The 15,615-nt window shown below is 38.8% G+C and overlaps 1 protein-coding gene across 3 annotated transcripts; it reads left to right on the forward strand.

Annotated features, from left to right (window-relative positions):
* Positions 1-1,644: 1,644 nt before the first annotated feature.
* Positions 1,645-14,285, forward strand: tfr1a (transferrin receptor 1a). Of its 3 annotated transcripts, none has more exons than XM_081722639.1 (18): positions 1,645-1,777; positions 5,396-5,454; positions 6,210-6,444; positions 7,244-7,433; positions 7,556-7,778; positions 7,862-7,984; positions 8,083-8,178; positions 9,018-9,157; positions 9,252-9,415; positions 9,515-9,634; positions 9,775-9,860; positions 9,958-10,021; positions 10,100-10,164; positions 10,252-10,322; positions 10,452-10,536; positions 10,678-10,902; positions 11,438-11,590; positions 11,725-14,285. In XM_081722639.1, exons 2-18 carry the CDS (start codon positions 5,416-5,418, stop codon positions 11,965-11,967), a joined length of 2,322 nt encoding a protein of 773 aa, XP_081578765.1. In that variant the 5' UTR covers positions 1,645-1,777; positions 5,396-5,415; the 3' UTR covers positions 11,968-14,285. The 3 variants fall into 3 exon arrangements, with proteins under 3 accessions (XP_081578765.1, XP_081578767.1, XP_081578766.1); XM_081722641.1 differs by lacking the exon at positions 1,645-1,777 and adding an exon at positions 1,792-2,353; XM_081722640.1 differs by lacking the exon at positions 1,645-1,777 and adding an exon at positions 4,540-4,847.
* Positions 14,286-15,615: the final 1,330 nt, after the last annotated feature.

Here is a 15,615-nt window from a genome sequence, read left to right on the forward strand (position 1 = left end):
ATTACTGAATTAATGCTTAGCACTACAGGGGCATAAACTTGGGACCATCTGATACTGAGAGAGAGTGGTGGGGGGATCCTTTCTTAGACATGGGAATTTACATTTATGGCATTTAGCTGACACTTTTATCCAAAGCAACTTACAATTATGACTGAGTACAACTTGAGCAATTGAGGGCCTTGCTCAGGGGCCCAACAGTGGCAACTTTATAGGAGCTTGAACCAGGAACCTTCCAATTGCAAGTCAAGTGCCTTAACCACTGAGCTACCACTACCCATAATAATTTATTTGTACATTTATGGAATTTAGCTGATGCTTTTATCCAACGCTACTTACAATTATGACAGTAAAACTGGAGTAATTCAGGGTTAAGGGTCTTGTTCAGAGGTCCAATGTGGCAACTTGGCAGTAGTGGGGCTTGAACCAGCAGCCTTCTGATTATAAGTCAAATACCTTAACCACTGAGCTACAGTGAAAATGAAGTCATATTATACACTGAAATTCACAGTTCAGATTGCAAATTACAATTCATACTATACCATATATCTGCAATATCATCTTGGGCCATGTTTTGGGCCAACTAGAAACAATAAAAATAACATATCTGTATTATTACTGAGTAATATATGTAATGTACAGCTACTATAACTCAATTAGTGTTACAACTGTATTACATCAGTGGGTGTAAGTATCAGTATAGGTGTATGGGGTAGCCTGATTTTAAATGGGATGGTACTGAAACTCCAACACCTGTGAGACATCATGGAAACTCATAACCACTGCCATATTTTCACAGGTGCTGTAAAATTATGTCAAGAAAACCCACAGTGGCTGTACATCCCAGAAAAGAGTTTCTGGTTTGATGCTTTTGGCGTTACTAAGACTTTCTGCTCTATTTCAGATGATGGTGCAAATATCTACTGGGCAGACTGTGAAAATAAAGAGATCTATTCATTACCAAATATTCCCCTTCTGAAATCCTCTCAGTGAGAACCAAGTACACAGACTAAGGAAGAAATATTCAAATCTGGCACCAAATTGACAGTCCTCCCCACTCGACATATTTCTGTCTACAGTAAAGAAAATGATTCCTGAAGAGGTGGGAACAGAACATGAAAAAACAAAGACTGTAACTCCGATTTCTCTGGTTGTGTTAATTCGCTGTATAACTAGTCACTTTCGTTAAACTTGAAGCAGTTTACACATAATGTAAAATGTTTACAAATAAATAATGAATTACACTCCCAAGCTTTAATTACATGCACCTCAGCTGCATCTAAAACCGCATGATATAAATGTCAAAACAGTATATTTTAAAGTTCATTTACCACCTACATTCATCTTCACAAACGATACACCTCATGTGCGCCACACTGACGTGTTCAAGCTATTTGTTCATAAACGAATAGTACACACTCACGAATGTCAGCGCATAGAATTTAGTGCATTTTACGTGCTTTTGGACGGATACCGCTCACAAAACGGTTAGGTACTTCATCTCACTCCGTTAACTCTTCAGTGCATTATTCCAGAACCAGGCGATGCGTGCCACAGTTACAGGAGACGCGGCTGATAAATAGCATTTTTATTGCTTGTGTATTTTCTTTTCCATTTCAGCGACTATACGCATATATGAAAGCAGGCGCTCACGTAGTCTGCGGATGTGACGTTGAGGTAGCGCAGTTTTTCTGGTCGTTGAAACATCGCTCAAGGTTGCGCGAACACGTGCAGACAAGCGAAGCCAGCACGGAGAGAAAGTGTCCCGCGTGCGCTTAGGGTATGTGAAGAAACTTTTAAAGCATTAGTACAATTAGTTCTGCAGATGCGGTATATTATTCACGTTTTGGCTGTAGTGTGATTTTTGTTTTCACGTTTTACGTGCTGTCTTAAATACTTAGCTGTTAATGGGACCAAAGCGTGGTTAATTCTGGAACATCTTTTACAATCATGTGGGTCAGTTTGAACCAGTTAGAACTTTGTCAGCCGCTGTAACACATCCTTACACACATACACAAATAATCAGAGCAACGCAGGAGAGCGGATATTTTGAACAGAGTGTGTATTGAACTAGAACCAAACAAAATTTGTAGAGTACTACAGAACGTGAATGTAGCTGACCTTGACATCAAGTCAATTCACTTAGCTAAAGACTATAAAAGTAACATTTATGATTCTACCACTAGGTTTGAATTCGGGGTTTTTGGTAATGATGTGCAACATCATAGTAGCTAACAAAATATTGTTGATATAGCAAGGAACAGAATATTAGTCATGTCGTAAATTAAGCAATACCTGCAGCTGCTGGAACAAATTTAATGGAAATTCAGGTCGATCTGAAAGTGCGAGCCACCGGGTATGTATGGCTATTGTATAAGATATTTCTGCTTAATCTTTCCATTTCTTGCGGTAATCAGTACTACTGGATATATTTCTAGGTTGACCTATAACAGCTGTCAAATGCCATTTTACAGGGCATGGATTTTCTATAAAAAGGGCCATTTGCAGTGTGCCCTTGATCGGTTTTAGGCATTTAGATGCAAAGATAGGGTGCACTTCGGTCTGTGCATGGTGAGATTTAATTTATGATTGCAAAGCATAATAATAGATTGCCAATCTTAATATCATTGACTTTTAGATGTAATTCTATACATATATGAAAGGGAGAAGCCTAGTATAACTCAGTGGAAATGTATTGCGCCTAACATTTTGCTAGGGTGATTTTAGCCTTACTGATGTCTTGCTTACCGTTACTACACAGTATCAGTCAGGCAGACTGTTAATGCTCAGTTCGCAATGCTCGCGAACACTAAAACGTACCAATCTTGGAACTTTCCAGTGTGACTCTCACATGACCGGGCACAGCAGAGCACAATATGGGCTTTTAATTCCACAAATGATCAGTTAAAATAGTCCAAAATAAGGCTTTCAGAGCATCACATTTAAAAAAAAAAACTTTTAGAATGGCAAATATTTAAAAAAGCAATAACATTTATGCGAATGCATGCTAAAAATGATTAACGCACGAATTCAGTTGAACGTTTTTTGAAGAAGGAATTATTTTAGCCAGCCTGGCACGCTGCCACATACCGCTGGGTTCCGAGCGCGTGTGAATGGGTAGCAAAATGAGCTTTGCGCTCTTTCCGAAAACCATTCAAGCATTTGGCTGGAGAACGCGTTCGAAGAGCCCCAGTGCTTGTTGCTTACGTACTTTATATGTCACTATATGAAATGTATATATGAGTTACTGTCACAGTTTTCCTCAGAGGTCATCGCTGCATGACAAATCGTTATATGCATGACAAATAGTTATATATAGAACGCTAATGGGACCACAGGGTCCTTAATTCTGCAACATCTTTTACGACCATGTGGGGCAGGTTGAACCAATCAAACGTTACCTGACTTGTAAAGTTAGCAGGCACTTGTATGATAAATTAGGCAGTTTAATAAACATTTCTGATTTCCATGTAGCTTCTGAACTTACAACCACAGGCCCAAGGGATATGAGGCAGAGTTTGATCTGATTGTGCCCAGAACAAGCCTGGTAGGGTGTAACCTTAAAACCATTTTCCTATCTTGCACACACATGCATCACACCAGACTGCTAGGCCAGATAGTGCTCAGATGGTGTTCAATGTCATTCAGAAGTAACTGTGGTAGAGTAAACTCACTGTTTGTCATTGGTTTCAAGTTTTTAAGGCTAATTGAAGTCATGTTATACTCAAATAGCTCAAAAGGTATTAAGTCTTGGGTCAATCGTCAGACTGAGATGACCTCTAGAACCCTGTTTCTGAATTATGGTATAACATCTAAGCCTTGATTGTGGACTTTCCATCTCCATCACAAATATATTCATTGAAAAAAATCCCAAAGTCAAGATAAGATCCTGTTTGAATATCAGTGCTGTGTCAGTTCAGATGGCATCTATACGTCAAAAATCCCTACAAACCTTGTTTTTAGTGTGGTCTACTTTTAGCGATCCCTACTTGTCAAGCCACCACACTCATGCTCTCGAAGACCAGAAATGACTGAATTTGTAGTCAAGTTAAAACTTGACCAAACCAATGCAAATGTTCGGCATTTTGTATGATTTGTGACAGAATGACAGAAATGTAAGCATTAAGCTCCTAAAATGCTTAATAGCTTGTGTGTCCTGCCAAGTAGGTACACAAATACAGTATTGTGGAAAGTGTGGCACACTGACATTTGCGCTACTTATTTAGACTCTCTTACGACTGTCATTGGCATGTCCACCTGCCACTAGCGAGTGCCATTGGAGGTCAAACAAAGGTTGTCATTTTTAATCACACATTGCATATCCCTCTCAACATGTAAATAAAATTAAAATAATAAAAAAGGATTTAGCATGATAAGTGTAATAGGTGGAAATTGTGTGCTTTCAAACCTTTGGTTTAGTGTACCCTAAATGATAGAAATTGAGCTAGAACTGAACCAGCGAATGTTTCGTAAGGCTGATCTGATCTCTATGTTCTGTGATTCTGTGGTTGATGGAAGCTGGGGGGGGGGGGGGGGGTCTAAAGAGACAGAAAGAAGTACAAAGTAAAAAAAGTAAAAGGTTGTAGCCTAACATTTCCTATAATGGAGGTTAAAAGAATATTTCAACTAAACCTTCTTGCAACTGACACATTAGGTATGGTGCTCATCACAGTTTGGCTCTCAGTATGGATAGGCTAGATGAACCAACATTGACTGATCTGTCACACATTTACAGTGTCTGGTTTCGACACACAGCTAACCGATTCTTCCAACTCTGGATAAATCCTCCGGACAATGGTGCACTTTTGGCCAGTTTTCCCTTTCCTCAGCTAACACATACCAAACAAAAGGTGATGTTTGCTGATGAGGCTCTAATGCATAAGATGACACCTTTCTGTTCTGCTTCCATTTCAGCTTCAGGAACTGCTTATACATGGGGGCTAATTTTACCCCACTGTAGTTTCAGGATGAATCTATTTATTTTGCTTTAATTTCTCAGGGTGAAGGGGAAGTGGTAGTATGTCTAATTTTCCAGGTTGTGGCAGGTGTTTCAGTCAAACTGAAAGAAATCAGCACACAAATAAAACCTACAGTGTTTCTAAGTCTGGACTCAACAAAATACTGTAAGAATTAATTCGACCCTTTCTTTTATATGTGTGCTCTGTAAGTAATAGGTTGTCAAAATGTGCAGGTTAAGACTACAGTTTGTATAGCTAGAGCGTCTAGAGTAGTTTACAGAATAAAAGTACATAAAAAGGTGTCACTTTCTGCAAAAATAAACAAAAATTCATTTGGTATACTCAGTATTCACTGTCAGTGCATCCCCATTTTCTAGTTGCACTAAAAATTGTACACTTACTTAAATATCACCGATTTAACAAATACAATATCTGTCTAGACTTCAGCCAAATCACCGCGATGGCAATGGATCAAGCAAGGTCGACGATATCAAAAATAGTAAGTCATGCTTATTGCGCTATTTTAATGGGGAAATGTTCTAACTCACCATAACATCTCAGATTAATGCTTTTTGTTGTTGTTTTAAAATAAGGTTTAATATACTTTATGCAATTTGTTTGCAGTTCTCTTGCCTATTAAAAAGAAACATGACACAGACAATGACTAACAATGCAAGACTGACATCATTACGAGGTCATGTATGTGCTACGGATGAAATGTTATATTGAATAGTAACTAAATTCTTTCAAACGATTATTGGAGTAATAAATCACATTGTTTTTAAGAGCTTTAAGTTTAGAAAATAAAATGTCCAATAGGAACAGTATCTCAGTTTTATTGCTATTTAAAGCAAAATATTTCAGGGTTGACTTTTTGGTACAGGGTTTCAAGTCTTACCAAGGTTCATGAAAACTAGGTTAATTATTTTTTTTGCCCAATTAAACTAGTTTAACTGCTTGAGTAATTATTGAGTGTGTTGGAGGTTTTGTGATTTGTTAAAGTAAATTTGAGCAAGTAATCTTTACATTTTGCATGGCCTGTCAAAATCTAGTTATAAAACTTTGCATTAAACATACAAATTGATGATAGGTCCCTTTTTTGTGTTTCGGGGCATAGGAAAGCTGATCCCAGAACAGCACTCTTAGTCTAAGACTACTTGTATCATAGACCCTGGCCACACTACCCTGGAACATTAGTGTAATATAACCAGCTGAGAGATCACAGTGTTTCCTAAGCTTGCCACATGTCCACAGTTCAATGGAGAGCCGCGCTCCTACACACGCTTCAACCTCACCCAGAACATGGAGGGGGACAACAGCCAAGTGGAGTTGAAGCTGTCGTCTGACATGGACGAGGAAGTCGGGGGCAACGGTGTCGCGGAGCATGCGAACCACCAATCTCATCAATCTTACATCAGCAAACCTCATCAGCGCGCCCCCAGAAATGTATGCTTCATGATCGCTGCCATTTTGCTCATCTTCGTCATTGGTAAGAAGACTTGCAGTAACTCAGATCTCTCACCCATTGAGCTCTGGTCAGTTTATGACCACAAGATCACTGCTGTTTTGGGTGGTGCACCATTCTCGGCACAGCAGGGGCACTGACATGGTACTGCCATGGTAGTAGAAGCTCAGGTGATGGGTGTGTATCATGCACAGCAGTGTTGCTGGAGGGTTTACATGTTACACACTTGAGAGTGGTCTGGCGCCCAGAAGTATCGTGTTGTCCTTTGTAACTGACCATGGATGAGGAGCTGGTGGATAGTGAACACAACTTTACATGGCAATAGATGGGCTGTAAATCGTACACTTACAAAATGCTTAAAAAAGAGACTGGTAAGTATGAATTGTCTAGCTGTGTGTACACGTAGAACCGTTGTTTAAAGCACACATCTGAGCTCTAATGAAAGCATAGTTTTGAGTGCTCCTGCTTTATACCGAGGGCGCTTGAGTCCTTTTCTCCTAGATTACTAGACATAATTAACACTGGGCTCAGGCATGGGTGTAAGTTTGCACTGAAAAGTGCTGGGTACAAGAATGTGCACTGGGTGTTGCATTCAATTCAGGTGCCCCTCAAAATTTGCATCCCCTTAAATGGTACCTGCAGCAAGCTGTTATATAAAATATTTTCAGAGTATATTTTCAGAAAGTGGTGGGAAAAAATCAACTGTCAAAAATGGACATGTCTGCAGCGTCTCCATCGTAAATTACACCTTGCACTCAGGCTCTATTTAATTAACTTTGTCACAGTTGTTTAGTAATTTGATATGCATTACCCTGTTTTTCAGGATACTTGATTGGCTACCTTGCTCATAGAAAGGCAGAGGTAGCCTCTCCTGGTTGCGCTAGTGCTGTTTCCACCAATGGTGATGACGAGATTATAATTCAGACTGAAACGGTTTCCACCCTTGACTGGAGTGATATTACAGGCTTGTTCAAAAGCAAACTGACCAAAGACAGCATTGAGAAGAGCCTCAGGTAATTACACATTACTTTTACCACAAGCATAGTGACCCAGTATCTAGTATGCTCTTTTAAAACATTTTCTAGAGCTAAGAGGAGGTTTGTGTTGCTTAAACAACTCTCTCTTTTTCTCTCAGTGAATTCTCCTCTGACAGTCACCAGGCAGGATCTCCAGGCGATGAGGCACTCGGCAATAAAGTGCTGAAAAGATTTAAGGATTATGGAATGAACTCGTGGACTGACGAGCACTTTGTAAAGGTCCAGAACAGCCCTCTCAGTGGTGCCAACAGAGTGACCTTCCGTAATAAAACGTATGCTGAGTCTGGCTTCTTGTCTTACAGTGCCCTTGGATCAGCGCAGGTTCGTATCCGTCATCCTCCATGCATATTCTGTATTTCACTTGACATGATTGACTAAGATGTGTTATCGATTTGGTGTCATAGGGTGCGATTTTATACGCATATTATGGAGAAATGGATGACTTAAGACGCTTAGAGGACCTTAACGTCAATGCTGCTGGAAGAGTCCTATTGGTCAGAGCTGGAAAAATTAGTTTTGCAGAAAAGGTCAGTACCGTTTGCATTTATGTTTGTTTATTTTTAATTTTTTTTACTGAATTGGCTTACTAAGTGACTGTTTCCCTTTTTTTTTTTTTTTTTTACAGGTTGCTAATGCAGCCAGTGTGAATGCAAGTGCAGTGTTGATCTACCTAGACCCTGCCGACTACACGTTAGATAGGGATACTGACCTATTTGGCCATGTAAGTGCTTAGAAAATGTCCTTTAATTACTAAAGACCTCATCGATTTTTTTGAAGTTTGTGAAACTGTAAGATTGGCTTGTAATTTGCAATACCATGGTTACATATGTATTTTAGCAAGATAGACTAACTGGATAGCCTAACTGGCTAGCTCATTGTTTACATTAGCTAGCTAACCTTGAGATATACCTTCTCATCATTTCATTTTTATTCAGTCTTGGGAGATTTATTAGATTTGGCATGCTAGTTGTGTTCATATGATGCATCTGTATATACACTTCTGGGTAAAAAAGGGGCCAAATCGCAAAATGCATAATATTTACCTTTTAATCTCAACAGCATATAATTGGAACATTTTGAACACTAGAAGTGATGGTTTTAATTTTATATCAAAACATTTAAATCTTTTCATGATTTTATCTTTGTCTACAAAAAGACTATGTTTATTTCACTGTTTTCAGCCTTTCCATCCAACAATTCACTGCAGCTATGAGCAGTGATCAGCAAATGGTGAAACAGGTCTCACGAGTGCATTTTTTGAGTTCTTGTTCATTTTCTGACAAATGATTTGTTGTTAGGGCCATTACATTTAATTTGGGGTTGACTTTTTTTTTTTTTTACCCAGGAGTGTATGTATATGTCTATCAGCCATAAAAACAGGCTATTTAGCTAAAGACTGAGGCACTTTGATGGGTCTCCTATTGATTTGAGGCAGACAGGAGCATAATGCCTCACTGGGAATCCTTTTGGCCTTCTGTCCACTTAAGATTCAAGGCCTTAAACCCCAGATAAGTGCATTAATATGTCTTGGGTGTGGTTGAGCAATGTCTGTTTCCCCAGGTCCATCTTGGCTGTGGCGATCCATACACTCCGGGTTTCCCATCTTTCAATCACACTCAGTTTCCTCCAGTTAAGTCCTCAGGCCTGCCGAGCATTCCCGCACAGACCATCAGAGCCAGCACAGCTGCAACCATCATGGGGTACGGCAAGCGATGCTGATCAAATTTTCATATTAACTCAGAATAACATCTTTCGGTTCTTGTGCTGCAACATGTTCTTCGTTTCACTGATCAGGAAAATGGGAGGTCGAGATCCTCCCCGTGGCTGGGCTGACGGGGGTCTACAAATGTACAAGCTCGGTGGTGAGGATGACGTGGCCTCTGTGGAGGTGAACAATGTTCTCATTGAGAAAAAGATCCACAATGTGTTTGGAGTCATCAAGGGTTTTATAGATGCAGGTACATCATGGCACAATCACGGTCCCTTGCTCTCCATGCATGTCATGCAGGCACATACTTTAATCCTTTCTCATCATCTCTCTTAATCCTCTGGTTTAGATCGTTATGTGGTGATTGGAGCTCAGAGAGATGCCTGGGGTCCTGGATATGCAAAGTCTACCGTTGGCACTAGTTTGCTGGTCGAGTTAGCCAGGACTTTTACCGAAATGATAAACAAAGGTAAGGAAAATAAGTTGATGTATTTGTCTTTCCATTTGTTTTTGTTTTTTTAAAGGAAAATGACTAATTAGATGAGTGTAAAAATATGTCATTTACAATCTCCAATGCCCTCTATTTAACTACTTTTTTTTAAACCAAAGATGGCTTTAAACCAAGGAGGAGCATAGTGTTTGCAAGCTGGAGTGCTGGAGAATACGGAGCTGTGGGCGCCACCGAGTGGCTGGAGGTAGGAACATCATTCTCTTCACTATTTACCACTTAGACCTTATGATCATTGCAACATGATCATCCAGTTAATTGTTTGGGGATTTTTGCACTCCCAGGGCTATTTGAATTCCTTAAACATGAAAGCATTCTCCTACATTAGCCTGGATGGAACTGTCAGAGGTGTGTAACTTTTTGTTTGTTTCCCAATGTAATATACCTTTAAAAAAAAAAGTAATAAATATCTAATACTTTTTACAGGTTTCAATTTTAAAGCCAGTGCCAGTCCAATGATGTATGACTTAATACAGAGTACTTTGAAAGAGGTGAGCATTTCTAGGTGGAATTCATTTTTGTGTGTTAATTTACAATAGAAAACTCTGGAGAACTAATTCTCTTCCTTTGGATTACAGGTAACTTTGCCAGATGATCTCAACAAGAATATATACTCACAAGTGGCTGGATCCAGCTGGGAGATGGCTGTGTATGTGTGACTTTCACTGCTCAGAAATTCAAATCACACCTTTTCTAACTACTAGAACAAGGACATTTTGCATTACAGTACCTCATAGTGGCCAATTTGACAATGTGCGAATGTGATTCTTGTTAACAGGATGGATCCAATTAGAATGGCTGACTCTGCCTATCCATTCCAGACCTTCTCTGGAATTCCTTCCGTGACTTTCCGCTTAACCTCAGTAAGCATTATGAATTTTTTTTAACTCGGACTTTAACTTCAGAAGTTATCTAATGGGATCAATCCCTTATCAGGTATGGACACCGTGCATGTGGAATGGGATGGACATAAATTAAGATGATGTCTTGTTTGTCTTTCTAAGGACAAAGAATACCCTTTCTTGGGCACGCATCTTGACACTAAGATGAATCTGGAAAATAAAATATTTAGAATAGGCCCACTGGTGAAGACTGCAGGTGAGATAGCGGGGCAGATGGCTCTTCGGCTGGTACATGACCACCTGCTCAGACTGAATGTGGAGAAGTACAGCAACATCATCCGCGCCCAGGTGGCCCAAATTAATAAGGAAGTCTACAGCCTGCAAATGGTGAGGCTTCCTGACCTGCACTATGGCCATTAAAGACCAGGTGTTTTGCACGATGGACCGAGAAACGCGCAAAGCAAATGTAGTCCAAGAGGCTGATGTCTCACATTCCTGCTGTTACCATTTTATTTCTACTGATTGTAGATTATGGCATATTACAGAAAGTTGATCTCAGCATAGGCGGTGCTGCTGATATTTATCTTGAAAATCTTCAAGGCTTTGGAAGGCTTTGGTTTTCTTATTATATATTCATGCTGCCAGGGTTGCGCCTTTCACATATTCGGAACAAAGTCGTTGTTTTCGCTGTAACCCAGGACCATTAATGAGACTGATAACCTGATACAGGCATAATGCGAGCTAAATCAGAGCAAAAATATGAACTGTCTGGCGAGCCTCAAAGGCTTGAAGTAACTGTATTAGAACATCCAAGGATGAACTCGGAGATGAAATTTCAAAACGTTACTGTAAAACCAAATGAGAACCTGGGAAATGTATTGCATTTAAGAATGTTTTTGCTTTTTTTTCTTTATTTCTTCAGTCTAATCGCATTCCCAAGACCCTGAAAATGCAGTGGCTCATGTCAGCTATGGGCTCATACAGTCGTGCTTCCAGAAAACTCACCATGCTCATCCAGAACAGCGACCTTCAGGACTCTGAACAGTGTCGCATCATCAATGACCGAATCATGGGGGTACGTCAGAATGGGCCCAGCCTTTACGAGTTGATCAGTATGATGTTTCTCTTGTTTGTACAGTACAGATGTGTATTTGCGCGTGTGTGTGTGTGTGTGGTTCATCTGTGTTTTATTTGTGTTTGGGTCTCCAGGTGGAGAAGGACCTGCTCTCTCCCTACGTGTCTCCCCGGGAGAGTCCGTTCCGACACATACTACTGGGTTCGGGCTCCCACACAGTGGGAGCTTTGCTCTCACACCTGGCCGCTATAAAGGAGGGCTCAGCCAGTGCTGACATCGACCTGCTGAAGAATCAGTTCGCTCTGACCACCTGGACCATCCAGAGCTGTGCCAACGCACTCGCAGGCAACGTGTGGGAGATGGACAACCAGATTTAGGGAAACTGGATCTGGATCATGCCTTGATTATAAATGTTCTAAGTTTCAGATGAAAACACTCACACCCCTACGTATTATGGATTGCACTCCATAAGTTAATATTAGGTCCATTACAGCATTGCAAAGCCATTCTGTACTATGTTTCAGCCAAAGTTTAACCATACCCCTTTCTTAACTAGAGTAAGAGGTTTAAGCTGACAAGTGCATTTTTAAATAGGATGTTTAGCTCTTACCAGATTGATTTTGCATTCTTTTTGCCCTTCATCCCAACTACATAAGGGAGGAAATCAAATTCCTAGCAAACAACAGAAATCATCCTGAATTAAACTTTCTTAAAATGTTACTGTAGATGAATTGGAAACAAATTATATAGGAAAATGCCAGCTGTTAGAAAAAAAGGTTCAAAATCACATTAACATCCCAGGGCACTGTAAACAGGAGTTTTGGTAGAAGCTTTGTGTTGAAATACAGTACAGTGTTGCCACATGCTAAATAACCTCTCTAGAATAATGTTCCAGACATAAAAATGTTTTTAGAGCATGAATTGGTAATTAACAAGAAAAATTAGTATTACAAGCATTTTAGGAAAAAATAATGATTAAAGAGGAAAAGAAAAATCCCTCTAATATTAAGACAAAAGCTGGTAACATTCATACTGGTGCTTCATGAACATGTACTTCTGAATTCTAATATATTACCTCAGTATTTTTTTTTTTTAACGAATGCAGTCAAAATGCCACATGACAAAAATGTATATCAGTGCGCAGACTCCAAGTCACAGAGTTCTATTTTCATGTCTTTATTGACTGAGTATTTAATCATGTTATAGTTTGGGAATTCTACGAGTTTTTTTGTTACTTTATTTGATCTGGCTAGTCTTTATTTGAGCTAGTCTTCTGGATGCCTTGTATGGGAAACCGTATTGCAAGAATCCTTTGGAATTGGAAGCCAGAGTTCAGTGCTCTTAATGTTTTTCGAAGAACAAAGCCTCAGCCTTCCATAAGGTAAAGGATGTAGAGTTGGAATTGTTGGAATTCCTTTATCCTGACAATAACTATCTGATAGTCGATCCAAGATGGGCCTAACAGAGGCTTTGTAACAGCACTGAGATCTCGATTTATCTGTTATTTATTTATCAGTGGCAGAGTTCACTATAAATAGCATTTTGTATCGCCTTTTTTAAAAAATGTATAATTATCGGAAGCAGTGCCTTCCATAATTATGACAGTTATACTGTCGAAATGTCAAAGCAGCATCTGCTACAGAGGTAAACTTGTTTCCAAAACCCAAGACCAGGGACTGTTACCTTGCTTCGTTCAATGCAGTCTCCCACCTAGATACACTCCTTCATGACAACTCGTTGATATTCAATATCGGGTGTCATCCACACAGACTGTTTGACTTGTCTCTGGTATCTCCATTTTGGAACACTTTAATTCCTAATTCCTAACCATTATCGGGAGCAGAGTCTTCCATAATGTGAAGATGATGGTAGTTTTTGCCTACCAGCATGTTGATATCGAGGGCAGTGCCCCTCATATTTCATTGGAGGGTTGTTTGTAATTATCGGGAACAGCGTTTCCCATAATCCTGTACATATCTGCATTCACACAGTGGCTATGCTAAATGTCCCATGCGTGGGACTGCTTTTAGCAGTTTCTTTTTAGCAGTTGAATAGAAAACGAATCAACAGAATTTAATTATAAATGTAAATAATGGAAGCTCTAATTTTATGCACTGTGAGATCTTGATGGACATATGGATGATCCTGCAGAATGTATTTTTGTTTCTTTTTTCTCGTGTTGTTAGTTATTGCTTGTGCCTTATGATTTCTCCTGCTTTTAAGATTCAGTTACTTCCCCCTTTTTTATGCAGGGCTTTTTCTAGTTGGTCTCTCTTCATTATTTGAGAGTCTGCTAATTCAGAGTGATCTTGCACTCTTTTTTGTACTAAGATATTGTACATGTATTTTACCAAGAGATTTCAACAATTTTAGAATAGTGCATCTTTGGCTGTGATTGAAAATAATAATTTTTCTTTATACATAACTTATTAATTAATTTTAGCCAGCCAAATTTAAGTTAGAATATATCTTTATACTATAAAGAAGTGACCCTGAAGTGCTATTAATCATAGTTAACAATCTTGGTGTTTCATCATGCCTGCATTTATGACAAATCATTTGTTAAAAAATGCTAATTGCTTACACTTCTGCAGTCCAAAGTAGCCTTCCTGCTTGTGTTCAAGGATGTCCAGTACAATAAACTGTTCATGCAATTAATATTTACATTACATTAAAGTTTCTTGGGTTTAATATTTATAGCCTCAATGCACCTTATTTGTTATTTTTAGTTCTGATTGAGATATTTTCTGCAGAAAATAACATATTAACAATTTCACTTCAGTATGTTTCTTAGATTACATCCAGATCTTCTGCATGTGCACATTATATTTCAGCCATCACACTTTCTATAGCATCAGGTTGAGACCACAATTCAGTACAAATAAGACTACAAATAATATACTTGGAATTCTATATTTTATACCTTAAGCTGTGTACTCAAAATGTAAAGTTTGAATTAAATATATTTATGTGAAGCAAATTTGGTTGTCACCTTTGATTAAGCCACTCAGGTTTTTTTTTTTTTGTCTGCGTCCTACTCTAATTAATGCATCTGATTCCCCTTAATGAGACTGTCACTGTTTCAGGTAAAACTCTTAGGCTGCACCATCTGAAGGAATAAATGTTTTAAATAAATGAAATAAATGAGTGGAACAGCAGTCAGTACCTGTATCTGTTCACGTGGAGCTCTGCTTTGCATGTTTAGATAATGCAGCATTTTTTTTCAACATTTGCAAAAGTCACAGGTTCAGATTTGCTTTGAAAAATGTTTGTCACTAATCATATGAGCAGCGGTTGTGTTCTTACCCTTGAGGCTGTTTGGTGGCCATGTCCGTGAGAAATGACAAGGAAACCATTAGGTGTCAGGTGTTGCGAGGCATGCTGGCCTCTTCAACTGCATGAGTCCATGGATTCCTCAAACCACAGAGAGGAAGTGTCATTGAACTCTTCCCCTGCTCTGGGCAGCAACAGGCTACATTTCCTTTAGAATAAAGCCCTGAACCAGACATTATCCTACCTTTCTATTCCAAATGTAGGAATTTAATCAGTTTAAAATTTCTAAACTAAATTTTACAATTTTTATAAATCAAAAAGAGGTTAGTGCTTGATTTAGATTCTTGTATGGCATTAAAGTGGAATAATTAACTATGGCTAATATTGCTAGTTCATATGAAATAATGTAAATCCAGAAGGGATTAGTATGATTCTTAACACTAATATCATAATTTTAATTCATGTAACCAAAAACTCCCATGCCACAATTTGGAAATATATTTTCTTCAAACTGCCCACATTACTAAATCAAATATTGTATTATAAGATATCAAGAATTTTGACGGTATGACTATGTCAATTTTTTTTTTCCAATATCAGACATTCTAGTATGTCAAGAGCTTAATGAAAACAACAAAAGTAAACTTTTTTTATGTATGGTTTTGGCCATTTTTATGCTAGGACTTTTATATTGACGATTAGTCTCGGAAACAGGATATGATCCAAACTAAGATTCACATGACTGTTGATAC

The sequence above is a fragment of the Electrophorus electricus genome, chromosome 11 (genome assembly GCF_041902795.1).
Source record: "Electrophorus electricus isolate QZ-2024a chromosome 11, ASM4190279v1, whole genome shotgun sequence".
NCBI lineage: Eukaryota > Metazoa > Chordata > Actinopteri > Gymnotiformes > Gymnotidae > Electrophorus > Electrophorus electricus.